This window comes from Heterodontus francisci, chromosome 9 (genome assembly GCF_036365525.1).
Source record: "Heterodontus francisci isolate sHetFra1 chromosome 9, sHetFra1.hap1, whole genome shotgun sequence".
Lineage (NCBI taxonomy): Eukaryota > Metazoa > Chordata > Chondrichthyes > Heterodontiformes > Heterodontidae > Heterodontus > Heterodontus francisci.
Genome location: NC_090379.1, coordinates 88,071,840 through 88,098,017, shown reverse-complemented (window position 1 = coordinate 88,098,017; position 26,178 = coordinate 88,071,840). Strand labels below are relative to the sequence as shown.

Below are 26,178 nucleotides of genomic sequence, written 5' to 3'. Positions count from 1 at the left end.
TCAGCGTACGTGCCTTCAGCACCTCCAGACTCCAGTACTTCACTACTCTTCTGGGTAGCCTCCCATCCTCTACCTCCAATAAAAACAAACTTCAAGTTCTGTTTGTATGCTTGCCTGCATTAAATCTCACTCACTTATTCCCCTGTCCTCATCAACCTGTGTTGGCTCTTGGACTCCCACACCCTGAATTTAAAATTGTCTTAGTCTTAGATCCATCTCTGTCAGCTCCTGCCAACACTTCCATACTCTCCATTGCTCTGACTACAGCTGTCTGCCTCTCCTTTCTCCTACAGGCACTCCTTAAAGCCCACCTCTTTAACCAAGCTTTTCTGAACTAATATCTCCTTATGTGGCTTGGTGTCATATTTTGTTTTATAATGCTCCTGTGAAGTGCCTTGGTATGTTTTATTATGTTAAAGCTGCTATATAAACCACAACTTGGTCTGGGTTCAAATTCAGCCCATCTGTCTGAGATGAAAGTTTCTATTTGTCAGCATTAATCCTGCTTTGTGAAATTAATTTGGGAATTCTTAACTGAGTTTTAAATGTTTGTAGCTCTTCAGTGCAAAAATTCCCATAATTAAGAATGGATGAGGATGTCATTAAAAATCTCTCTCGGGGCACAAACAATGACTGGTGTATAAAGTGGAAAATTGGCACTAGGGGTTCTCTTTTGATCTTGGGCAAAGATATCTTATTGAAGCAGAGCAAAAGGAATTTCATTCTGCAGTGAGTATTGTTCCACATGTGGCAATACTTGATGCTGACTGGGTACTGGTTGTAGAAGAACATTCCATTCCCCAACACTGACGTTCAACAATTCTTTGGAACACAAAATCCCCCACCCATGGCCCCTAAAGAGGTGCACGCTGATACAGCCTAGATACAACGATTGTAATGTTCAGTGCCGTGAATTGCCAGTTTCAGACCCTACAATGGCATATCCACAAATGAGACTTAATTCTTAAAACTTTTTTGAAATCCTACTTTTAAAGAATTAATGTGAACAACAGTTGATAAGACCACTGCACGATACATTGCTCAGGAAGGTGTATGCATCACCGTCGTCTTGGCACTTGTTTTTTTTTCAGCTAGTGTTCTTCCCTTCTCCTTGCTGGAGTTCAGTCTCATGCTACTAGGTACCCTCCAGTCTTTCACTCAATTGACGATAAGTCCTGAAAGGCCTTGATTGTGAATTTCAGTAGCCTATTTGACTATGGGGAGAACATCACACTGAGCCCAAGCATTACCTCATTTGTCCTCTTCCAGCAAGATTGCAACCCTACAGATTTTCTTCAGCTGCTCCTCCCCACTAGTCTGCCTTGTGCAGTGTTGCTGAGGCCAATTGTGGTTCCCTTTCACAGTGCCGATGTACCTGAAATCAATTAATTCAGGATTAGAACTGAGGCATTCCCAATCTGAGATTCAGCCGTTCACTAGCAATTGACCATTAGTTTGATCCGTGATGCAAAGAAAAATTGTGAAATGCTTTTTGAATAATTCTCTTGACGAGCCTTTATTTTCTCTACTCTAGAGGTAGATGAGCTACTGTCTTCTCTAAAACACATACAACACAGCCTGGTTGACGGTCAGAGTCAAGATGATGTGGCACTTATTTTGCAGCTGGTTCAGAACCGGGATTTCCAAAATGCTTTCAGTATTCACAATACTGTAGCCATTCATATGCACAAGATGAGTCCACCCTACCCTGCGAGCGCCAATGCACAGGAGCTATCCCAAGAGGTAGGTCTATTGCTAAATTAAATTAAAGAATGGATTGTAATAAAGCTTCCTTTTTTTTCAACTTTGCTTTCAACATGCTGATTTCAGCTTATGAAGCCTTTTTTGGTATTAAAATAATGGTGTGATATTAAACGGGAACTTTTTATATTTGAGCAAAACATTCCTCTGAAACATGAATTACTACTTTCTTATGGTTCCGCTACAGTGACATCTCCAGTATTTTCTACTCTCATTGCCAGCACAATCATCTTTTGTCTGCCCAAAGTTCCTTAGTCCCTTCCCCTCCTATTTTTCATCTGCATGCTACTCTTCTATAGTGTCATTCAAATACGTGGGATCATCTTCCACATGTATGGTGATGCTTTCGCTGTAAAATTACAACCAAGTATCCAAGTCCTGCGTAAGCTGCCATTTTCTTCAGCTCCATACTGAGACTGCAGCTATCTTGTTTAGATTTCATCACCATATATGTGCTTCTAGCTCTGATTCTGTTATCCTCCTTGACTCTCTGATGAGGTTGTGAAGAGGATATGAGGCTACAAAGGGATTTAGATAGGTTAAGTGAGTGGGCATCCATGGTGTTTTGTTAATGCAGGAGTTGGGTTTTAAATGCCAAATCCAGTGCCTTTTCAAGAACACGGCCATGCGCCCCTCCTTCATCCCCAGTATTACCAAGACTTTTCCCCATTGAACAATTTGTCCATCTGTTTCTCCCCAAAGGCATTCTTCCGAAACAGGAATTAATGGAGCAATCTGTCATCAGAACCATGTACATATGAAGCCTTGCACATCCATCACCCTGATCTTGCTGGGTTGCAGTAACTCCCTGTGCCTCAAAATCTGTTTCCAGATCCATTTTCACTGCTTCAAATCCCTCAGCCACTTTGTTTTTCCAACTTTCCCCAACCCTGTGTCTGGTTCTCTGAATATGGTTTATCACCACTCCTCTTGATTTCCTCATAACCCAGTCTTTTAATCATGATATTCCTGTACTCTGGAACTGTCTTTCAGTGCCATCTTGTTGCGTTGCCTGTCTTGCTGTTTTCAAATGTCTCCTCAAAGATCCATCTCTTGGGCCATGCCTTTAGTCTCTTCCCTCTTTCTCAAGTCCTTCATTTCCTGCCAAGTATTTACCTCTTCGTCCTTGCAATGCATCCTGATGCATTGATCTATGTAAGGAAAAGTAGAAATGCAAGTTTTTCTCAGTAGTGCAAGTGGGGAAAAATGGCTATTTTCCTCCATTGATAAAGCATGATACTTTTGATTAATGAACAACACAACAATTGGTGATTAGTTTTATGCTGAATATTCTAAAATATAAACTAAACTATATGGGCTATTAGAGGGCACTTTTTAAGGCTGTCAAAAGGAAATGGGTTTAGGGTTTTTTTTTCCGTAAGAAGCTGATAGAATTGTGGAACATATTGTTAGCAGGGCTGGGTGGAAGAGAAATGTTTCTTATATGGAAAGACTGGATGAACTTCTGTTTTGAAAGAGGATAACTGCTACTAATTCCAGAGGAAGTTGGTTTGGAGCAGTAGGGTTAGGTGTACCAGAGGTTTTCTAATGCACAAATGCTACTGTTACAGATTACTGCAGCACGCATTTTTGCAAGAATTTGGTGAAACATTTACATTTCCAAAGGGGAAAAAAATCTATGAATGCATTTTAAGTACCCATCACGATAGAACATGTGCATTTATTGTGTAGAGAGTTAGATTTACGGGCATGTTGGATCTGGAAGCTTTTTTTGTTCAGACTCCTTTCAGCCATCATTACAGAGTTATAATTTTGTTAGATATATTTTTGGGAAAATCATGGATTAGTCTTGGTAAAAATGCCAGAATTCTCTTCCTCAAATTCTAACCAGCATCAAGTCCCACTAACTCATCACCCGGCACCGACGCTGGCTCCTGATCCCCCAAAGCCTCCAATTTAAAATTCTCCTCCTCATGTTCAAATCCATTCATGCCCCCGCCCTCGCTATCTCAGAAACCACCTCCAGCCCTGCAAGAATTCAAGAACTCTGTTTTGTCACATGGAAACATTTCAGTGCTGGGGAGGTAGCCATTGGAAGAGGTGAAAATCTGTGCCAGAGCTGACCAAATACAATAATAAAAGCAAAATACTGCGGATGCTGGAAATCTGAAATAAAAACAAGAAATGTTGGAACCACTCAGCAGGTCTGGCAGCACGTGTGGAAAGAGAAGCAGAGTTAACGTTTCGGGTCAGTGACCCTTCTTCTGACCAAATACAAATTGTATTTTCTCTTGTTTCACAAAGAAATCCCTAAGTCCTGTGGTTTTAAAAAAAAAAAACTGTCAAATCCTCCTACAAATTTTTAGAAACTGCTTAGTGAAAAAGATTGGTATTTTGGGAAGAGTAAGATTTGATTTGCTGAAGTGAAGGAACTTGATGTGATTAACATAGACACCAGGCAATCAGGAGGCACCATTACAGGGCCACATTTTTTCTGTTACTTTTTGCAAATAATAAAATTACAGGATCTGTGCCACTCATGATAAAAGTTCAGCCTTTGCCATCCTTGTTTAGTTTCAGCTGATGTACTATTACACTTTTTAAAAAGTTTTTAGTATGCACATGGCACTGCTTGATGAAAACTCATTATGTAAATGCTTTTGTTACATACGCTGCTGAATTTTATAATTGGTTTCAGAACACTTGTAATTATTTGTTTGAAATCTTGTGTTTGTCAATTAGCTGGCCATGAAACATTTTTTGCTTTCCCACCCCCCCCCCCCCCCCCCCACCCCAAGAAAAGGACTTCTTTCTTCTGCTGTACAATCCAGTTGAAAAAGTCAGGCTTTGTACTTTTTAAAATACTTCAAAGCACTTAAGGTAAGAACCTTAAACCTTGGGAAAGAAAAATCAGAAGACCACATTCAGTAATGATGAACTATTCTGCAGTATTTACAGTTGATGGTTAGGGTAATTGAGAGCCAAGAAAGTGCAAATTATTACTGATAAGAGTGGGCTATTGTTTGGCTGAGGGCTTGAAAAGAAATATAATATTTAATGCTTACTGTTGCTGACATTTCTGAAAAACATCCCTGCAGTGTAGTACTATTGCAGCCAACAGAAGCCACTTTTGGACATCCATCTTGAAAGCATTGTGTGTTTTATTTGTACGTTACTGTGAGGGGGTGGTGGGGGGGATGTTCCTTGAGGCTACTTCACCTTTAACAAAATCCCTATTTAAATGCATAATTGGAGTTACCACAGGAATTATGGCAGCGGAGCAGAAGGCGCCCTGAGGAAATTCTGGCATGTATTTCAATGTGTTCGATGATCGATCAGAGATGTTTTTGGAGGCTAAAATCTAGTGTTGGCCACTTGATTGTGGAGTAATGCATAAGTATGTTTATGAATTATGACATCAGTAAGTCAAACTTCTCCAATCTTGAATGATAACCAGACGAGGGCTGATGAATGGCTGGTAACATTCATACAACTTAAATACTAGGTGGTGATCATCTCGATCAAGAAAAAGCCCAATCATCTCCCTTTAACCCGCGATAGTACTGCCATCACCAAAACTCCAACTATCAAAATCTTTGTGGTCACTCTTCTTGGAGATTTGCCAGGAGTTAGGGTTGTGGGTGTGGTGTTGGGCAGCAGAGAGTGTAAATATTGTGATACACTAGGTATAATTATATGGGACTGGCTGGGATGGATCAGTAGCTCGTTTCTTTCCATAGCTTTACGTATGTTCGTATGTCAGCATTGACTCAAAGCTAAACTAGATCAATTGTACCAACACTGGCTACAAGAACTAGGTACTCTGGCACAAATGGTTCAATTCCCAATCCCTTAAAGCCTTGCCACCATCTACAAAACTTGTCAGGGGCATGCTGGAATACTTACTACTCTCATGGGTGCAGCTGCAACATCACCCAGGACAGAGCAGTATGCTTGATTTATGTTCCAGGCACTGTACCCCTCCAACACAATTGCACTGTATCTGCAGGATGCACTGCAGAAACTCATCAAAGTTCCTTCAACAGCACGACCATCCTCTGCAATGTCTATCGAGAAGGAAAAGAGCAGCAATGTCACTGGAACATAACACCCCTAAGTTCCCCACCAAGCCATACACCATCTTAACTTAGACCTATATCGTCATTCCTTCATCGTTGCTGGATCAATATCTGGGAATACCTACATAATAGCTTTATGGGATCATCATCACCACAAACGTCATGGATGAGTTAGATGAAGAACCCCCATCACTGGAGCTCAGGAAAGCCATAGGCCACTTAGTGAACAGAAGGGCACTGGCAAGGATGGAATCCCAGCCAAACTGCTTAAGCATGAAAAGCGTCCTCTATTGCCACACCTTTATGGCATCCTCCTCTGTTGGAAAATAGGCTCTGTTCCGCAGGAGATGTGTGATGCCAAAATCATCTCGCTAAACAAAACCAATGGTAACAGAGGAAACTGCAACAATTGCAGGGGCATCTCACTGCTTAGCATCACAGGAAGTCCTTTGCTAGGGTCAGACTTAAAAGACTCCATTTACTTGCAAACTGAGTGTACCCAGAACCACAGTTTAGTTTCCGTGCTGGCAGATCTGTTGTGAACGTGATCTTCTCCATACACGAGCTACAAGAGAAGTGTAGGGAACGGAGTATATTCCTTTACCTTACTTTCATAGATCTCACTAAGGCATTCCACACAGTCAGCAGAACAGGGCTGTACAAGATTTTGGGAAAAATTGGCTGTCCACTGAAGCTCCTCAGTTTCATCCACTCCTTCCATGACAACATGCACTGAACTGTTTGGCTCCACTTCCGACAGTTTCATAGTTAAGAATGGAATGAAACAACATTGTGTCCTAGCCCCCACTCTGTTTGGCATCATCTTCTCCATGCTCCTGACCTTTGCCTTCCCTGCAGATATGGAAGGAATCTACTTGCGCACGAGGTCAGACGGCAAGTTCTACAATCCATCAATCTATCTGAAAGTGAAGACAAAAACACAGTGCGTCCTGATCAGAGAACTCCTCTATGCTGCTGATGCAGCGCTAGTCGCTCACACGGAAACTCAACTACAAAGGCTTGTGGACTGTCTGTTCCTGCCTGTAATTTGTTCTCCTTGACTGTAAGCATCAAGAAAACAGTGGTCATGGGACAAGGTGTTGCATCTCCACCCTGATCACGCTAAATAACTCTCCACTGGAAATGGTTAGCAAATTCTGCTGCCTTGCGTCCACGGCGACAGACAGTCTATCCCTTGATGTAAAGCTCGATACACACATAGGGAAGCAGCTACCATCTTTTGGGAGACTTGCAAAATGCACATGGGATAACACCAAGCTGACCCTTCAGACCAAGCTGATTAGTTTATAAGGCCTGTGTTCTCAGCATCTTGCTGTATGGCTGTGAAACATGGGCGACTTACAGCTACCAGGAAAAGAAACTCAATAATTTCCATTTTCACTGTCTATGGCGCATTATGGGTATATTCTGGCAAGATAAAATCTCAATTGTGGCAGTCCTCTCAAAGGCAGAGATCCCAAGTCTGTTAACACTAATCAAACAGAGGCAGCTTCGATGGATCAGACCTGTCCACAGGATGGAAGGCGGCCGCGTACCCAAGGACCTTCTGTATGCTGAGTTAGCAGGGGCCGGATGACCAGTGGGGTGCTAAAGCTCCGCTTCAAGGATGCTTGCAATCGTTACATGAAGGCCCTAAATGTCGACTCGCACCTGGGAGTCACTAGCTGGCGAAAGAGAGAAATGGCAACACGTCCAGTGGACTAGTGTGCATTACGACGACAAACAGTGGCTGCAGCAGCTTGTCAACAGGCCCCAATGCCGAAAACGACAACTCGCTGCATCCCTTGACAGCTTCATGTGTGGCACTTGTGGCAGAACCCCTCTCTCTCAAGGATTGGCCTTCACAGGCATTAGCAAAGGTATGCCAAGAGAAGACACCCCACCTAAATGGATTGTTTGCTCTTTGTCCATCTTTCATAGATGGAAGGATGCCAACATTATCACCGCAAGAATAGTAGCATGGAGTCCAGCTCTGTGGAGTACTTCTACAGTGTGCTAAACTTGGGGAATTTGGTGAGTGAGGGAATTCAGTGCAGTGAGGGAAGAAGTGTTCTGGTATTTCAAAAAAAAAGAGCGATCCAATAAAGGGAGGGGTGGGGCGGGGTGTCGGGAGGCAATGAGATCTGAGAGCTGAGGTCCAGAGGCATTAATTAAAATAGCTTAAACAAGATACTAACTAGATTCTAAGAGAGGGAATCAGATTTTTTTTATATATCATGGATGGGCATCTGAGACCTCTTGCTTGCAATTCCTGCACCATGTGGGTGTTTCAGCATACTACATGTGTCTTGGGCAACCACGTGTGTAGGAATTATGTCCAGCTGCTTGAGCTCGAGCTCAGGGTTTCCGAGCTTGAGCAGCTGGAGTCACTGTGGACCATAAGGGAGACTAAGTGTTTTCTGGATCGTGTGTTGCAGGAGGAGACCACCCAACAGGCATAGAAAATTCAGGATATTAGATGGGTGGCCATCTGGAAGAGGCAAGAGGTGTAGGAGTCTTCGGAGCGTGTGTACTCTGCATTGGAGGCTGCTGGGAGTGGCAGCATCTTGAAGGAGTGCAGTCCAGACCATGTCACCAATGAACAAGAGACTGCACAGGGGCATTCAAGACTTAGAAATGCAGTTGTTAGAGGAGATTCCACAGTTAGGAGGACAGTGAAGTGGTTCTGTAACGGTCATCGTGAGTCCCGCATGTGTGTTGCCTCCCTGGTGCCAGGATAAAGAACATTATGGAGAAGGGAATGAGCCAGAAATTGTGTTACATGTCAATACTAATGACAGAGGGCAGCTATTGAGGTCCTGCAGTCAGACTTTCAGGAGCTAAGGAGGAAGTCAAAAAGTAGGACCTCAAAGGTAGTAATCTCTAGTACTCAGTGCTACTAGTAGGTGAGAGTAGAAATAAGATCGGGAGGATCAGTGTGTGGATTGAGGCATGGTGCAGGAGGGAGGACTTCAGATTTTTGGAGTAAAGGGACCAGTTCTGGGACAGGAGGCACCTATTCGAAAGGGACTTGTTGCATCTTGACAGGGACCAATGTCCTCATGGGGAGGTTCACTAGTGTAGTTATGTAGGGTTTAAGCTAAATTGGTGGTGGGCACTGGCATATAGAAATGGAAAAGAGGAATAAGATGTATAAAGGAATGAGTGTTGGATAGTGCCAGAGAAGGAAATAGTACTATATTAGATAGAAGTAGACTAAGAGGACTACGAGGAATACAAAGGCAGGTTTAGAATGCATGTATCTAAATGCACAAAATGGTAAGTAAGGTTGGTGAGCTACAAAGTGCATATAGCTGTGGGAATATGATATAGTGACAATGAAAATGTGGCTTAAAAATGTTGAGGACTGGGCATTTAATAGTCACGGATACAAAGTGTTCAGAAAAGATAGAGAAGGGAAAAAGGGAGAAGGGGTGGCGATACTGATAGAGAAGACATTGTAATGCTGGAAAGAGAGGATGTCCTTGAGGGGGCAAGGACAGAATCCTTTTGATTAGAGTTAAGAAGCACAAAGGGTATGATACATCGACCCCCAAATAGGGAGAGAGAAATGGGGAAGCAAATCTGCAGGGAAATTAGATGTACAAGAACTATGAAGTGGTGATATTGGTAGACTTTAATTACCCCAATATTTGTTGGGTTCATAAGACTAAAAGGAAAGGAGGGAGGAATTTCTCGAATGTGTTCAGGAGAGCTTCCTTGCTCAGTCCAACTAGGAAGGAGGCATTGCTGGATCTGGCGCTGGAGAATGAGGTGGGCCAAGATGGCCAAGTGTTTATAGGATAACGTTTGGGTAAGAGTGATCATTGTATCATGTTTAGATTAGTGATGGAGAAGAGCAAGGAACAATCGAAAGTAGAACTTCTAAATTGGAAGCGGGCCCACTTCAATTAAATGGAAGATGGAGAACATGAGACAGAAGAAGAGCGTGTATGATCATGTCGGGTGAATTCTTCAAGCAGGCTAATTACAGTAAGTTGAGAGGAAGTGAGGAGGAAATATGAATGGCAGAGAGAATGAGAATAGAGTGACAGTTAACATAAAAGGTACCCCAAAAATCTTCCACCTGCATGTAAATAGTAAGCAGTAATAAGGGGTGGGTTGGGGTCTGTTGGAGACAAAGTAGGTGATGTATGCTTAGAGGTGCAGGGCAAGGCTAGAATACTCGGAATAATTTGTATCAAAGTTAACGAAGGAAACGCACGCTTACAAAATATCGGTAAAAGTGGAGATAGTAGAGGTAATGGATGGGGTGAAAACTGATGGGCAGGATGTACTGGAAAGGCTGGCTATGCTAAAGAAAGTGGGGGTAGAGATAGCGGAAGGGCTTGCCATAACCTTTGAGTCTTCCCGAGATATGGGGGAGGTGCCAGAGGATTGGAAAATGGCAAATTATTCAAGAAAGGGTGTAGGGCATTCCTAGTAACTACAGGCCAGTCAGTTTAACATCAGTGGTGGGTAAGGTTTTAGAAACAATAATAAGGAACTTGGAGAGGTTTGAGTTAATTAAGGAGAGCCAGTATGAATTTGTAAAAGGCAGATTCTGTTTGACTAATTTAATTGAATTTTTTGATGAAGTAGCAGAAGGTTGATGAAGAGAGTGCAGTGGATGATGTTTATATTGTCATGCATGGAAAGAGCCATGATGAAAAACAAAGAAATAGAGGAATTATGAAGTTTAAAAAGTCAACTGTTAAAACTAAATACCAAGAGCTTGGACACTTGAACCACAGTCAAAATGGAGTAGTGGCTACATGACCCCTCCTGTACTGCAAGTAAACAAACTTGTCTGCAAAGATGGAACTTGTTAACCTCATCTGAAATAGCTCTGGGAAGAACATCTTTGAAATTGAAAGGAGGACTGTCGCATATTAATGATTCTTATCGACATGAATGGATTAATAAAGGATACTGGAGATAGTCAGACTATCAGCCAAAACCAGGATGAATGTGTGTGAAGTAGCAACATCGTAACAGAATAGTACCCATTCAAACATTAATTGATAGCCATGGTTATCATATCCTGGCCCATTGTGTGGTTTCAGCAGGGGACAGGGTCATGCATCCCTTAACACAAACTTAACAGAAAAGATATCCCTCTGGAGAGAGAGGGTGAGATCAAGCCAACATCAGAGAAAGCCTGTCCAGCCAGGAGCTGTCTGAAGGATCCAGTCAAGCAAGGGAAAAGCCCTGCTGAAATTGAACAGCAGAGACATCACAGTGATTTTGAGACTCACCATCTGTGAAGGTAACGAACTATACACCACCAGCTTTGGGCTGTATTACAATCGCTAGAGCTCTACAATGTTTCTGCAAGCTCAGGACTACAAATCAGGCCTGCAATTTTTAAAAAAGACTTTTCCCCTCTGACTTAACAATATTCTGTAAACCACAAACACTTACCTCATTTTGAACGACATCATACCCTTTTCTCTCTCTCTCTCTCTCTCTTGTGTGGGGGTGAATGAGGTTGTGACCATTTTGGAAATTGTTAGAGAAAACCTGCCATTTGTCTGTTTATTTGACCCTAAAGACACTGAGGTTAATGTATCAGGTGGAAGGCGAACAGCGGGAACCATCCATACCCCTTACCACCTGTCTGTAACAATATGGATTTTAAGAAAACATTTGACGAAGGACCACGTAAAAGGTTGAACAAAATTGAAGTGGAACAGGAAGGTCTTTGTCAAATTGGATTTAAAAAATTGGCTCAAGGACCGTGAGCAGCAAGTAGTGGTGAATGGTTGTTTTTCAGACTGGAGGATGGTCAATGGTGTTTTCCAAGGATCAGTGCTAGAATTTCAAAATTTGCTGATGCCAAACTTGAATGTGTGGCAAGAGGTGAGGATGGTACCAATCGATTTACAACAGTTAATAGGCTAGCAGAACGAGCAGACAAGTGGTCGATGTAATTTAGTAGAGGAGTGTCAAGTGATGCATTTTGGCAGAAGGAACAGGGAGAGGCAATGTATACTTAATGGCAAAATTCTAAAGAGTATGCAGAGGAACCTGAGGGGGTTCATGGTCATAGATCTTTGAAGGTAATGGGGCATATTTGGAGCATAATTAGCAAAGCACGTGGATCTTGGGCTTCATAAATATAGACGTTGAGTACAAAAGCAAGGAAGTTATGATGAACCTTTATAAAGCTCTGGTTAGGGCACAACTAGAGTATTACATCCAGTTCTGGTCACCACACTTGAAGGATGTGAAGGTCCTTGAGAGGGTGCAGAAGAGATTTATCAGAATGGTTTCAGCTCTGAGGGAATTTAACTACAAGGTTAGGTTGTTCTCCTTGGAGCAAAGGAGATTGAAGGAAGATTTGATAGAGGTGTACCAAATGATAGGTTTAGATGAGATAGACAAAGAAAAGCTGTTCCCATTGACTGGTACAAGGGCTAGAGGACACAGATTTAAGGTTTTGGGTAAGAGATATAAGGGAGGTCTGAGGAGGACGAGGAGACAGTGGCGCAGTGGTAATGTCACTGGACCAGTAATGCAGAGGCCTAGGTTAATGCTTTGGGATCACTGGTTCAAATCCCACCATGGCAGCTGGTGGAATTTAAATTCAATTCGTGAATAAAAATCTGGAGTTGACAGCTAGTCTCAGTTTCATGGCACCATTACTATCATCGATTGTCGTAAAAACCCATCTGTTTTACTAATGTCCTTGTTATGACCAGGTGAGAGAGGTGTCTTGGGGTCCCTTTTAGCCTTCACCTGGTCTTACTGTAACAAGGTTTAATTTTTAAACAGTGTTTTGAGCACCCCTTGGTGAATCCGTGTTCACCGCTTTCCAAATATAAGGCAACGAAATGAGCACAAACAGGCTTTCTTAGATTTAAAGAAAAGTGAAATTTATTAAAACTCGAACTCTAATTTGGTTATCAACTACATGACGCGCCCATGCTAGCATGCACACGCGATACACACCTGCAAATAGGGCCAGAAAAGAGCAGAAGAAAAATAAAGTGAAAAAGTTTGAGGCAATCTTTGAAGGGGGTTTATTACTGTGCTTCGAGCTCGCTGCAGAGTCCTTGATTGTAGGTAGCCTTGCTTTTCGTTGGGGCCCAGTATTCATATTAAACCTTGTTCACTGTAGGAGACTTTTCTCTCTTGGGGTTCTTGTGTCTTCAATGGGTCTTCAGTTCCGTGAGAAAGAGATGGGAGCAGGCAGGAGAGGCTGCTGCGAGCCAGCCATGGGAGGTCTTTTCAGATCAGGAGCAAACTGCTTTCTGCCTTCAAAAACTCTGGCCAGTTCAAATTCAAAAAAAACTCAGGTTGCCCAGCAAGTTAGTCATGTGACTAGGGGGTGTATGACCACATCCGTTTGTATATTTGGCTATCTTAGCAGTCAATATGGAATGTGAGCTTCTCCACCCTCAACATCTGGTAATCAAAAGTCCATTGTGGATTGAATGTGTTAGGAAATGGTCTTTGTCCCTTTTAAGCACTGTCTGTAAATATGCACATGTCATTCCAGTCAAGGGTCTGGAGTTGCTTTCTTTTAAAAAGTGAGTTCTTTCTTTACCCCAGTAACAGTTTAAAAATTAATGTTCATATGGTGAAATTAATGTGCCTCATTCTTGGCAGGTGAGGGCCTGCATGACGGTCCTTTTGGGGAAGAAAATCTGCCCTTACCTGGTCTGGCCTACATGTGACTTCAGACCCACAGCAACATGGTTAACTCTTAACTGCCCTCTGAAATGGCCTACAGACCACTCAGTTGTTCAAGGGCAATTAGGGTTGGGCAACAAATGCTGGCCTTGCCAGCAATGCCCACATCCCATGAAAGAATAATTTTTTAAAAAACTTTTTTATGCAGCGAGTGGTAATGATGTGGAATTCACTGCCTATGAGGGAGGTGGAAGTGGAGACGATGAATGATTTAAAAAGGAAATTGGATAGGCACGTGAGGGAAACATGCAAGGCTACGGGGTTAGAGTAGGAGAATCGAACTGACTGAATTGCTGTACACAGAACTGGCATGGACTCAGTGAGCTGAATGACTATTGCCTGTGCTGTTATGACTCTATTGTAGTGGTTCAAGGGAAAGGTTCATATCTCTTTCTCAAGGCAATGCACGATGGGCAATAAATGTGACTGTCACCCACGTCCCAAGAACAAAAAGAAGTCATGCACTGTCAGCTATCTCATTTTACTTTTACTTTTAGGTCTCTCATTAGCTGCTTATATCTATAGATTTTCCCCCAGTTCAAGGAACGGGAGAGCTGACCCCAACACAAAGTTGGTAAAATGGTGCAAGAGAGGAGGGCTGAATTTTATGCTTTGAAGATGGCGGTCCAGGCCCATCGCTGAATATTGCGGCAGCTCATTATCATGGCAGGCCCCCCCCCCCCCCCCAAAATAACGTGATGGAGGTGGGTGGGGCAAGACATCCGTTGCCGTGATCGCCTTTGGCTCAGCTGAGGAGCAGGTGCTGGGGCCCTAGTCAAAGCACCTGCTTCCTGATAGCTGCCAATTACTGCTGTGGATGCTGGCAATATGGCAGAAAGTGCTGAAAATACTCAGGAGGTCTTGCAGCATGGTCACGTTGGTTACAGACCTGAAAGTTAACTCTGCTTCTCTCTCCAGATGCTGCCAGACCTGAGTTTCTCCAACACTTTCTACTTTCCTGCCACATACATACCCTGCCTTGTCCCAGTGTCCTGTGCAGTTGAGATCCTCTTCTTCCACTCAAGTGAAACATTTGTTCTTGTAGGCTAGTCGCACCTGGGTGAAAAATCTTATGCATATACCAGAACCTGCGATGGTATTGCATCATAAAAGGCAAATATGTTCTCATAAAAATGTGCTTTTATTTCTAATATCTACATACTGTGAGCTGTTAACTTCCTGAATGTGAAAAGCCGCAGACTAATTTGAATCTGTTAATTTTGTAGCTAACTGTTATGTGAAAAGACACCTAACTGGAATGGAAACTATTTCTTGAACAACCAGGAAATTGTTACTCTTCTAGCTGCTTTGCAAACCTGAAATATGACATCAGTAATTATGATAAACTGGTGCAAAAGCAAAGTGTGCGTGAACATGTATATCTGTGTCTGTCAGATGAAAAACCAGGACAACAGCACAGATTTCCTCACTAGCCGTGCATTAGTTTTAAAACGTATGCGAAAAAAACCTTGTAGCCAGATGTTTGAGCAGTTACACTGTTGGAATAACCTTTGCGTTTAAAGGACTGGGCAAAAATAGAAGATGGCACAGGGGCACTCCCAGGGTGACCCCATGGTTCAGCGATGCCTCCTTGCTCACTCTCTTCCAGGTTGTGCGGGCAAGGCAGGAGGTCTTTTTCCCCAGCGATGGTTAAGAAGAGGCCTGACCAAGGCAGCCTGGCTGGAGGTAGCAAGAAGGTAAATAGCTGTGGGGTCCAATGCCGGAAGAAGGTGAACAATCATTCCCCCAGCCAGCCGGGGCCATCCAGGTCTCGTGCGCACAAAGGACGGTTGCCAAAGTCATCCAAAGCCAAAGGGAAATCTGATCAGCAACCTTCCTCCAGTCAGGCTGCTAGTGCAGAAGTGGCACCGCAAAGGAGCACCTGCAAGTGTTTCCAAAAACCACCGTGGCACAAATGGGTTTGCACGGGTGGCACAACACTGTAAAAAGATCAATCTCTAAATCTTCACTGTGTGGCTTTTACTGTGTGAATGAAGTGTGCCAGCATGTACTGATTGTTTCTCCTCCCATTACATCATTGGCCTTTCAGAACTGCCAATGTATGGAATAACATTATTGCCATGCCAGTATTACTCATGTGCATCTCCACAGGTGCAGTAACATAGACAATGGCTCAGTGTACTGCTGCTAGTAATGGTGGACTCAAAGATGTTGCAGATGCAGACTGCTGCACAACAGGTGAACGAGGGTGCTAAGTTGCTTGCAATGGTGGTTCCTATGGCATGAAGAACCTTTGATCAATAATTCATTGCCGTGCATCTCTTGCTCACTGCTCACCCTGCATGGGCGCCTGGATGCTCTCCGTTCTTCCATGCACCTTTCCTGCTGTAAGTCCTCAGCGTCCTTATCGTCCGAGGAGGAATCCTGCTCACGTCTGTCCTTGTCCTGGCCTCCCGCACCACCCTCCCCCCACTATTGAGTGCAGAGCACAGCAAGCAGCAACGATATGAGCCACCATTTCCGCTCGTACTGAAGGGCACCACCCGATCTATGCAGGCAACAGAAAAGCATTTTCAGCATGCGGATCGCCAACTCACTGGTTCCTGTAGCTCCGTGGTTGGTGTATCTCACTCCTCTGCAGCAGTGGTGGGGTGTCTCACTGGTGTCAGGAGCTAAGTCTGCAAGGGTTATCCCTTGTCTCCAAGAATCCATCCCTCCAACTGAGGCAGTTCAGTGTATAGCCGTGCCAGCTGGGACTGGAGCAGGATGAAGGCATCATGGCAACTGCCTGGAAAGTGGGCACAGATTTGCATAAAGCAGTTAATGATCACATACTAACTGTAAGTTGAGCGAATGGAAGCCCATACTGTTTACTTATGCAAGCAGTTCCGAAGAAGGGTCACTGACCCGAAACGTTAACTCTGCTTCTCTTTCCACAGATGCTGCCAGACCTGCTGAGTGAATCCAGCATTTCTTGTTGTTGTTGTTTCTGTTTACTTATGCAGCTGGTTGTCTGGTGGGAGCAGTCTATGACCTCTTACACCTGTGGGAATCCCGCGATGGAGCCAAAACCAATGGCCCTCTGGTCCTGGCTCCCAGGGTCTGCTGTGAAGCGGACATGGTCATTGGCCCTCCGGTACAGTGTATCGGTGACCTCCCTGATGCAGCGGTGCACTGCTGACTGACCCCACAAAGGTCTCAAATGGACCTCTGAAATGAAGCAGAGGTGAAAAAAGTTAAGTCAGGACCTGTAGATGCACGATGGTCTGTAGTGGCGAGCTCTCCTTGGGGGCAGCTGCTGCTCACGACTGGGGGCCTCTATGTGGGCTGCACCTGCCTGCTGGTTTTGCCTGTGGCGCATATGGATCCTCACTGGAAGCGGATCAAATAATATAGGATGAACCATACCCATCTGCAAGTGACAAATTCTTTTCCTTCTCTGCTTCGAAGGTTCCTAACAGGGCAGCCATTAATGACTGGTACATCAAGTGCTTTCATCAACTACATGGCATGGCATTGCCTGTCTTAGCTCCCACTAAGAGTGGCACAGCGTGACCACATTAAGATTGTAACAGCTGCGTTGATTGCCCCACTAGCCAGATAACCTTTACGCACCTCCCATTTCTGGCACCCTCTCCTCACACAGGTTGGCTGGAGTGCCATTGTTCCGTCACTCACTCTCTCAAACAATGGCGCAGAGCGGACACCATTTACGGAGGGAGGATACGCAGTACCTCACTTTATGCCTGCAGGCCTTCCAATTTTGCCCCGAGCCTGACCTGACCATCCCTTCGCTTACCTTGTGACTGGGAAGCTCCATGAAGCTGAAGCTCACTGTGCAGACTCCGCTTCGTCCCGGACTCCCTGCTCTAAGTTTTTTTTTCTTTATGTACTTAGCGGCAGAGCACTTACCCTGTGTGTATGGCCTGAACCCGACGCATGTCGGGTCCTTTCGAGTTCGGGTCGGGTAGCAGGTCTTTACCTCCTACCTCCCTTCAAATATGCAGAGCTGCGACCCATCTAAGCAGACTTATCTGCACTGTGTCCAATGACTCCTACCGCTGCTGTCCTGCTGGCTTTTCTGCCATCTGTTCACTGAAAAATGTGGAACTGTGGAGTGAGAGGCAGCAGGATGCATAATCAAGCAAGGCAAGTAGAGCTTTACGCATGTTAATTGGGTTGCCACCGAGCGACTGAGGGGGGCTGTACCGAGGTCCTGCAGCCACCAGTAAAATGGGGCAGGACCTACCTGGTGTCGCGGATTGTGGCAGGCCTCTCCCGGAAATATTTTCCGGCCCCTGCCACAATCCACGATGTCGGAGGGCTGGTAAAATTCAGCCCAGAATGTTGTATCTATTAGGAAGAATCTGATCCAGCAGGCAGACTTAGATATTGATGCACATTGCTGATAATTGTGGCTGCTTGGCATCAAATGCTAATTTCCCAGATGCTTTTTGACCTGCTGCACTTCACTTTCCCAGCACCTGTCAACAGAGAAATTGAATGTCATTTTTGCTGTTAATTTATTAGGGCATTCTGACAATTTTTTGTATGGTGAATTTAGACAGTGACCAGTAGTTGACTGGTAAGCATAGTTATAATGTGTAGCCTTTTTCTTTTTCCAGATGTTCTTGCATCTTGTTAACACTCCAATTTCACAGAGATTTCAGTTACATTGGTGATCAGGATCATATTTTCTAGGTGCATGCCCTCACACAGACTTGAGTTAGATGGGGAAATTTTTCAAATTTTATGCAAAACCCAGACAATGCAGATATGTTGAAAAAAGCATACAGGCAGCAATACATTGTTTTTATTGAGATTGTGAACTGTTGTGTGCATGTATAGCTGCTGTTCATTGCTATCATTTTTCTTTTAAGGTGCAGAAGATTTTGACTGCAAGTCACCAGAAGGATGGACAGGAACTCTGTGCTCTTCTTGCTTCACCACACTTTGAAGTATGCACTTTAGTTATTTTTGTTAACTCTTGTACTGCATGTTCTGTTTATTTAAAAAATAAATACAGTTTAGAAACGTTTAGTTCAAATGGAGAAATTTCATTTGAAATAATGGATTTTGTTTCAACTAACATACATATTTTGGTTATTTTAAGCATCACCAATTTAACAACTTAGTGGTTTGACACTCTTCAAATTGCATATTTGAGATCCTTAGATATTTTGGAAGCCAAGTACATTGAAAAAAATCCATCTCATGAGTTAGTGTCCTTGTAATTTTTTGTTAAAATTGAGGTTTTCTTCATGTTAAAAATACAACTAATTTCACTTAACTGAATAGGAATAGAAGTTGCAGAGGAAATTTATCAAATTTACTCAGCGGATTATTCTCAAGATTTTCACATGTGACTGTGTTGCAGTGTTTCTACCATATTATCTAGCATTTTGTGACTTATTTTATTAAGAATGGGTACTGTAAACAATGGCATTCAACAGGTCTGTGAATTGCTGTGAAGTTGGTATATCAAAGTGGTTTGTTATGGCCCCAAAAAGTTCTGAATGGTTGGCCACAGAAATGTTGGCAATGTTTGCTTCACATAAGTAAACTGAGTGCAACTACATGGAGGTATTTAGGTTTAAAGTCTGCCAATCGAATGTTGCTTGCTCTTCAGATTTTTTTTAAAAGTTAGTTTTCTTATGTTTATAAGTGGGTAATAAATTCTCTTCCCCTGCCTCCCCCCCCACCCCCCCACCCCCACTTCCCCATAAACCAAACAGTTATTCTGTAAAGCAGTATTGACATCATCCAGCTAGTGAATAATTTATGTAGGCAAATACTTTTAGTTGTTTTCTTAATTGTTTTCTTTTAAATCTTTAATGGAAAGATTTGATTTTTAGCTCTTAAATATTTTGTTGCTCTGATTATTCTTAATATGCAACAGCAATTGAGTTTTTGACACACCTAGTGCACTTAGTCAACAGTCTTGAGAGATGCATGAAGAATCTATCTATATTGTTCATGCTAAGTAATACAAGGGAAGATTAGATTATAGAAGTCTGTTTATTATACAGTACAAAGACAAATATTGAACTGTGATGCACTTAATCTTGTTTGGTCTCTGTTCCAGGCACTGCTTCTAGCCCATGATGGAGTGGCACAGCAAGAAATGCTACTAGAACCAGCAACTGAAGACCACGTTTATGAGAGAGTAGCACAGTATGGAGGAGAGACTGTGAAAATTGTTCGTATTGAAAAAGCACGTGATATCCCTCTTGTGAGTATCTCATTCTTATCACAGTATTTACATGCACTTCAGCTTGGCATGGGATGCTACAATAATTCTGAATATTCCTGACTAAATGCAACTATTTCACATTAACTACCTGTCATAAATTACTATGCCTTACAATGTAACAATGGCTACAAGAGAGGAAAGTTTGAGGAAATTAAATTCTTACTTTAAAAGAAGTGCTTGGTTAACTGTTAGGATCTATGTTGAAAAGCAAACCATTAAAGGATTAGGATTCGTAATCTGGATCATTTACTTCTCTCCATTTTGATAACTTTTTTCCCCCATAAGTTTAGTTCAAGTAGCATATGAATTATGTCATTAGGATGCTGTTTGGAACAGTGACAGAGCTTTCCATTCTGAGGCAGTTGAATTAATACGCATTTCAAATGTTGAATCATCCCTAGGTTTGACAATTTTAAATGCTAATTCAGCTCCTTCAATCAGGTCTCTTAATTTCTCTGTACCAGTTTTGCTTAATGATGTCATCAGGACTGCTTGCTCAGACAAAAGAAAAAGCCAGAAATAGATACAAGAAAACAAAGTATGTGTTAATCATATTACTTTGTAGCAATTTGGAAAGCACATTTTGATGGCAGTACTCTCTAATTTGCATAGATATTCCAACAATCCTGAAAAAAGTGCAATTGCATTCTTTTTTAAAGTGACATTTTGAAGTTGTCTCAATCATTGACCTTTTTCTCTTGTTGGCAAATTGAACATCATGTCTCACCTTATCCAACAGTCTTTGCAGATCCCAGAATGAGAAAAGCAATGGCCATGCAAATTACAGCATTACAGTAATTTGCAGCAATTGCAGCATTTGTGGACTCACTTAGTGCTAGGGGCTTGGATGGGGCAGAATTTGTGAGGAGCATCCAGGAGGGCTTCTTGAAACATTATGTAGATAGTCCAACTAGGGATGGGGCCATTCTGGACCTGGTATTGGGGAATGAGCCCAGCCAGGTGGTTGAAGTTTCAGTGGGAGAGCATTTCGGGAGCAGTGACCATAATTCCATAAGTTTTAAGGTACTTGTGGATAAGGATAAGATTAGTCCTCGGGTGAAGGTGCTAAATTGGGGGAAGGATAATTATAACAATATTAGGCAGGAACTGAAGCATTTAGATTGGCGGCGGCTGTTTGAGGGTAAATCAACATCCGACATGTGGGAGTCTTTCAAACGTCAGCTGATTAGAATCCAGGACCAGCATGTTCCTGTGAGGAAGAAAGACAAGTTTGGCAAGTATCAGGAAGCTTGGATAATGCGGGATATTGTGATTCTAGTCAAAAAGAAAAAGGAAGCATTTGTAAGGGCTGGAAGGCTAGGAACAGACGAAGCACTTGAGGAATATGGAGACAGAAGGAAGGAACTTAAGCAAGGAGTTAGGAGAGCTAAAAGGGGTCATGAAAAGTCATTGGCAAACAGGATTAAGGAAAATCCCAAGGCTTTTTATACATGTATAAAGAGCAAGAGGGTAACTAGGGAAAGGGTTGGCCCACTCAAGGACAGAGATGGGAATCTATGTGTGGAGCCAGAGGAAATGGGCGAGGTGCTAAATGAGTACTTTGCATCAGTGTTCACCAAAGAGAAGGACTTGGTAGATGATGAGCATAGGGAAGGGAGTGCAGATAGTCTCAGTCATCTCATTATCAAAAAGGAGGAGGTGTTGGGTGTCTTGCAAAGCATTAAGGTAGATAAGTCCCCAGGGCCTGATGGGATCTACCCCAGAATACTGAGGGAGGCAAGGGAGGAAATTGCTGGGGCCTTGACAGAAATCTTTGCATCCTCATTGGCTACAGATGAGGTCCGAGAGGACTGGAGAATAGCCTTGTTCCTTTGTTTAAGAAGGGTGGCAAGGATAATCCAGGAAATTATAGGCCGGTGAGCCGTACGTCAGTGGTAGGGAAACTATTAGAGAGGATTATTCAGGACAGGATTTACTCCCATTTGGAAACAAACGAACTTATTAGTGAGAGACAGCATGGTTTTGTGAAGGGGAGGTCGTGTCATACTAATTTGATTGAGTTTTTTGATGAAGTGACGAAGATGATTGATGAAGGAAGGGCAGTGGATGTTATCTATATGGACTTTAGTAAAGCCTTTGACAAGGTCCCTCATGGCAGACTGGTACAAAAGGTGAAGTCACACGGGATCAGAGGTGAGCTGGCAAGATGGATACAGAACTGGCTCGGTCATAGAAGACAGAGGGTATCAGTGGATGGGTGTTTTTCTGAATGGAGGGATGTGACTAGTGGTGTTCCGCAGGGATCAGTGCTGGGACCTTTGCTCTTTGTAGTATATATAAATGATTTGGAGGAAAATGTAGCTGGTCTGATTAGTAAGTTTGCGGATGACACAAAGGTTGGTGAAGTTGCGGATAATGATGAGGATTGTCAGAGGATACAGCAGGATATAGATCGGTTGGAGACTTGGGCGGAGAAATGGCAGATGGAGTTTAATCCGGACAAATGTGAGGTAATGCATTTTGGAAGGTCTAATGCAGGTGGGAGGTATACAGTAAATGGCAGAACCCTTAGGCGTATTGACAGGCAGAGAGATCTGGGCGTACAGGTCCACAGGTCACTGAAAATGGCAACGCAGGTGGATAAGGTAGTCGAGAAGGCATACGGCATGCTTGCCTTCATCGGTCGGGGCATAGAGTATAAAAATTGGCAAGTCATGCTGCAGCTGTACAGAACTTTAGTTAGGCCACACTTAAAATATTGCGAGCAATTCTGGTCGCCACACTACCAGAAGGACGTGGAGGCTTTGGAGAGGGTACAGAGGAGGTTTACCAAGATGTTGCCTGGTCTGGAGGGCATTAGCTATGAGGAGAGGTTGGAAAAAACTCGGATTGTTTTCACTGGAACGACGGAGGTGGAGGGGCGACATGATAGAGGCTTACAAAGTTATGAGCAGCATGGACAGAGTGGATAGTCAGAAGCTTTTTCCCAGGGTGGAAGAGTCAGTTACTAGGGGACATAGGTTTAAGGTGCGAGGGGCAAAGTTTAGAGGGGATGTGCGAGGCAAGTTTTTTACACAGAGGGTGGTGAGTGCCTGGAACTTGCTGCCAGGAGAGGTGGTGGAAGCAGATACGATAGCGACGTTTAAGAGGCATCTTGACAAATACATGAATAGGAAGGGAATAGAGGGATGCGGGCCCCGGAAGTGCAGAAGGTGTTAGTTTAGGCAGGCATCAATTGGAGGGCCGAATGGCCTGTTACTGTGCTGTACTGTTCTTTGTTCTTTATTTGAGATATAAGAATTCTTCCTGTTAAACATGCTTGGTATCTTGGACCTTGTATAGCTCACAGAATGATATGATACTGCTGAGTGTTTTTAAATTTGTTGGTTTCAGCGAGGCAATGCAGCATGAATGTGAAACTGGAGATAACATTGTCATCTGTCATTGCTGATTTTTAACATTAAATCTTGATGAGGGATTTTACACTTTTAGACACATAACCACAAGACTTCTAACATTTTGTTTGGAGGTCTGCAAAGACCTGGCGAAGCGAGATCAGCTCTGATTGCTTCCAAGGAATCAAAACATCAACAAGCTGGAACTTAACTGCTAATACAAGTAGATATATTTGCATATGCAGCCATCTTTTGAGTAATTTATTTGTTTTAAGGAGAGCCCATTTAATCATGCAGCCTCTTCGAAATGGGGATTTGAATTAATGTTTCTCATCATTTTTCCTAAAATAGACACGGACATTTCACATGAATAAAATACTTGAACATTTTTTGAAACAAACTCAACAAAAATTTGAAAATGGTTGCTTTGGGAATGATGTACATATATATTCACATTACTGCCTCTTTCCAACTGGAAACCATCTGACTTTAAGTTAACATAATAAAATTATTACTGACACATTGGGTATCTTGAGTTTTGGTGTTAAAATTCAGTCCTTCCAATTAATTTTAATAGGATTATAACGAACTTTAAATACCTGACTTCAAATACTTACCATGCTAGGTTGCAATGTTTAGCAATTTAATTTTTTTCATCTTCGTTCATAAAAATAATGTAGGTGCTTTTCATGTAGGATGGACTTGAGAACAGTGTTGAGTATTCAATTACTCTATCTACAAAATCTGAAAATCTATCTTTTCTGTGTTTTATCCAGGTTCCATCACTGCAGGCTACAGCTCATTCAAGGGACCATTATTAATTTGTGTGTTAGAACAGTGAATGTGGCAGTCTAATAAGTTTTAGTGCAACTTGATTGATGTCCATGGATCTGCATTTACAGCAGGGGTCTTAAAGAATTATCAGTAACTGGAACCCTGTCAATCTTTTCTTCTCCCTAGGTTTGCAATGCTGTGGCCAATTGTAGCATTCCTGTCCTAGTGGTTGAGATCACCTAAGTCAACAGACAGTGATTGAAAATTGAACCTAACTCACCTGAAAAGTTCAAGCATAGAACCAGAGTCATTTCCCAAAAACTTCCTTTTAGAACCTCCCAATTTCATACAATTTTAACCATTTTTTTATCTTCCCAATTTTCTCCTTCCTCTCCTGGAGAGATTCGTGCTATGGTACTGAAACCAATTCTAGTTTATCCTAGTTGATCAGCTATTTCAACACAGATCTATGATTATCGTGGTTTCCTTCACTTAAATACTGAGTGGGTAAACTTGCTGACCCATCGGAAAGTGGTAACACAATGTTATGTACTTGCACCTACTATAATTTGGTATATAAAAATAGCAGGTCACCGGAAGCCCATGGTTGACAGGGCCCTCGACTATACCTGACCTGTTTCCCCCAGTCTGCTGTTGTCCCTTCCCCTCCCACCCAGAACCATGATAGGGTTCCCCCTTGTCCTCACCTTCCACCCCACCAGCCTCCATATTCAGTGGATCATCCTCCACCATTTCTGCCATCTCCAGCAAAATGCCACCATCAAGCACATCTTCCCTTGCATCATTCTGAAGGGACTGTTGCCCTTGCAACACCTGGTCCACTCCTCAGTCACCCTGACCCCTTTCCACGCAAGCACAGGAGATGCAATACCTCGCCTGTTACCACCTCTTTCCTCACCAACGCCTCAAACACTCGTTCCAGGTGAAACAGCTATTTATATGTACTTCTCTCAATTTAGTATACTGTATTCGCTGCTCACAATGTGGTTTGCTCCACATTGGGGAGACCAAATGCAGATTGAATGACAGCTTTGTGGAACACTTCCATTCAGTTCTCGGGCATGACCCTGAGCTTTCAGTGCCTGCCATTTTAATTCTCCACTTGCAGTCATGCTGGCATCTCTCCTTGGCCTATTGCAGTCTTTCAGTGAAGCTCAGCGCAAGTTCAAGGAACAGTACCTCATCTTTCGATTAGACACTACAGTCTTCTGGGCTCAATGCTGAGTTCAACAATTTCAGACCATAATCAGTGTTCCCCTGACTCTTTTCCCCCCCCCCCCATTTTGTTTCCTTTTCGTTGCATGTTTCAGTCTTCATCTTGTTTTCTCGTGTTTTGCTTTTGGACGGCAGCTGTTAATTATTCTACGATTCAAACCTCTTCTGGGCACATCTTTTGTCTCTACTTGTCCCATTATTACTCCCTTTGGTTCTGCCCCACCAACTCTTTTTTTTTTTTTCCCCTGTCATTTTAGTGTCTACCATTTTCTACCCTATTACAGATCTTCCATTTTGTTCTTCCAGCTTCTTCCATTTGACCGACTTAAAACCTATTCCATTTCTAACTTTTCCCAGTTCCGATGAAGGGTTATCAACCTGAAACATTAACTCTATTTCTCTCTCCACAGATAATGCTAGACCTGCTGCGTATTTCCAGTATTTTCTATTTTTTTTCACCATTTGCTTCATGTTCCTTTGTGGCACAAGATGGTAGATGGTAATGTTTGGTTTCAGAAACTCATATCTCAAGTGAGAATACACAGGATGCCTGAAGGTTGTTCTTACAAGTGAACATTGTACCATTTTTGAGGTATTTCCCTTTGTCACACTATTAGTAACCACAGGACACATTAGAGAACTTACAACAGTACGATTATAATCTATTTCCCTTGTCTCATTCTATGGGGCGCAACAGTTTGGAACAGGAGCAGTAAGAAGTTTGTATAGAGACAGTTGGTTCTGTAAGAAGATGGGCATAGGATGAATAAAATAAATCTGGTGTTGTCATTTATGTGATGTTACAGACAGGTGGTAAATGGTATGGGTGACTTCCACTTTTCTCCTCCCAACAGACCGTAATTGTTTTTTTGTTTAAAAATGATTTAGTCCCTGAGTGTTTTGAGGGTCAAATAAACAGACCAATGACAAGTTTTCTCATAGGTTTAAAAATAGAACATAACTTTTTAAACAGTTCCGAAAATGATTGCAACCTTCAACCACTCTTATTCTCTCACACAGGCATACACAAGAATAGATAAATAAAGAGAAAGGGTAGGATGAAATTTAAAACCCAAGCTGATATGAGTTTGTGGTTGAA

At 42.7% G+C, this 26,178-nt stretch overlaps 1 protein-coding gene across 2 annotated transcripts in view; it reads left to right on the top strand.

Annotated features, from left to right (window-relative positions):
* Window positions 1–26,178, top strand: part of LOC137373898 (protein PALS1-like) — a 144,757-nt gene that overhangs the window by 67,515 nt on the left and 51,064 nt on the right. For both annotated transcript variants that reach the window (XM_068039440.1, XM_068039441.1), the window contains exons 3-5: window positions 1,535–1,743; window positions 18,341–18,418; window positions 19,546–19,692. In XM_068039440.1, coding sequence (XP_067895541.1) covers window positions 1,535–1,743; window positions 18,341–18,418; window positions 19,546–19,692 — 434 coding nt within the window. The remainder of the gene's footprint in view (window positions 1–1,534; window positions 1,744–18,340; window positions 18,419–19,545; window positions 19,693–26,178) is intronic.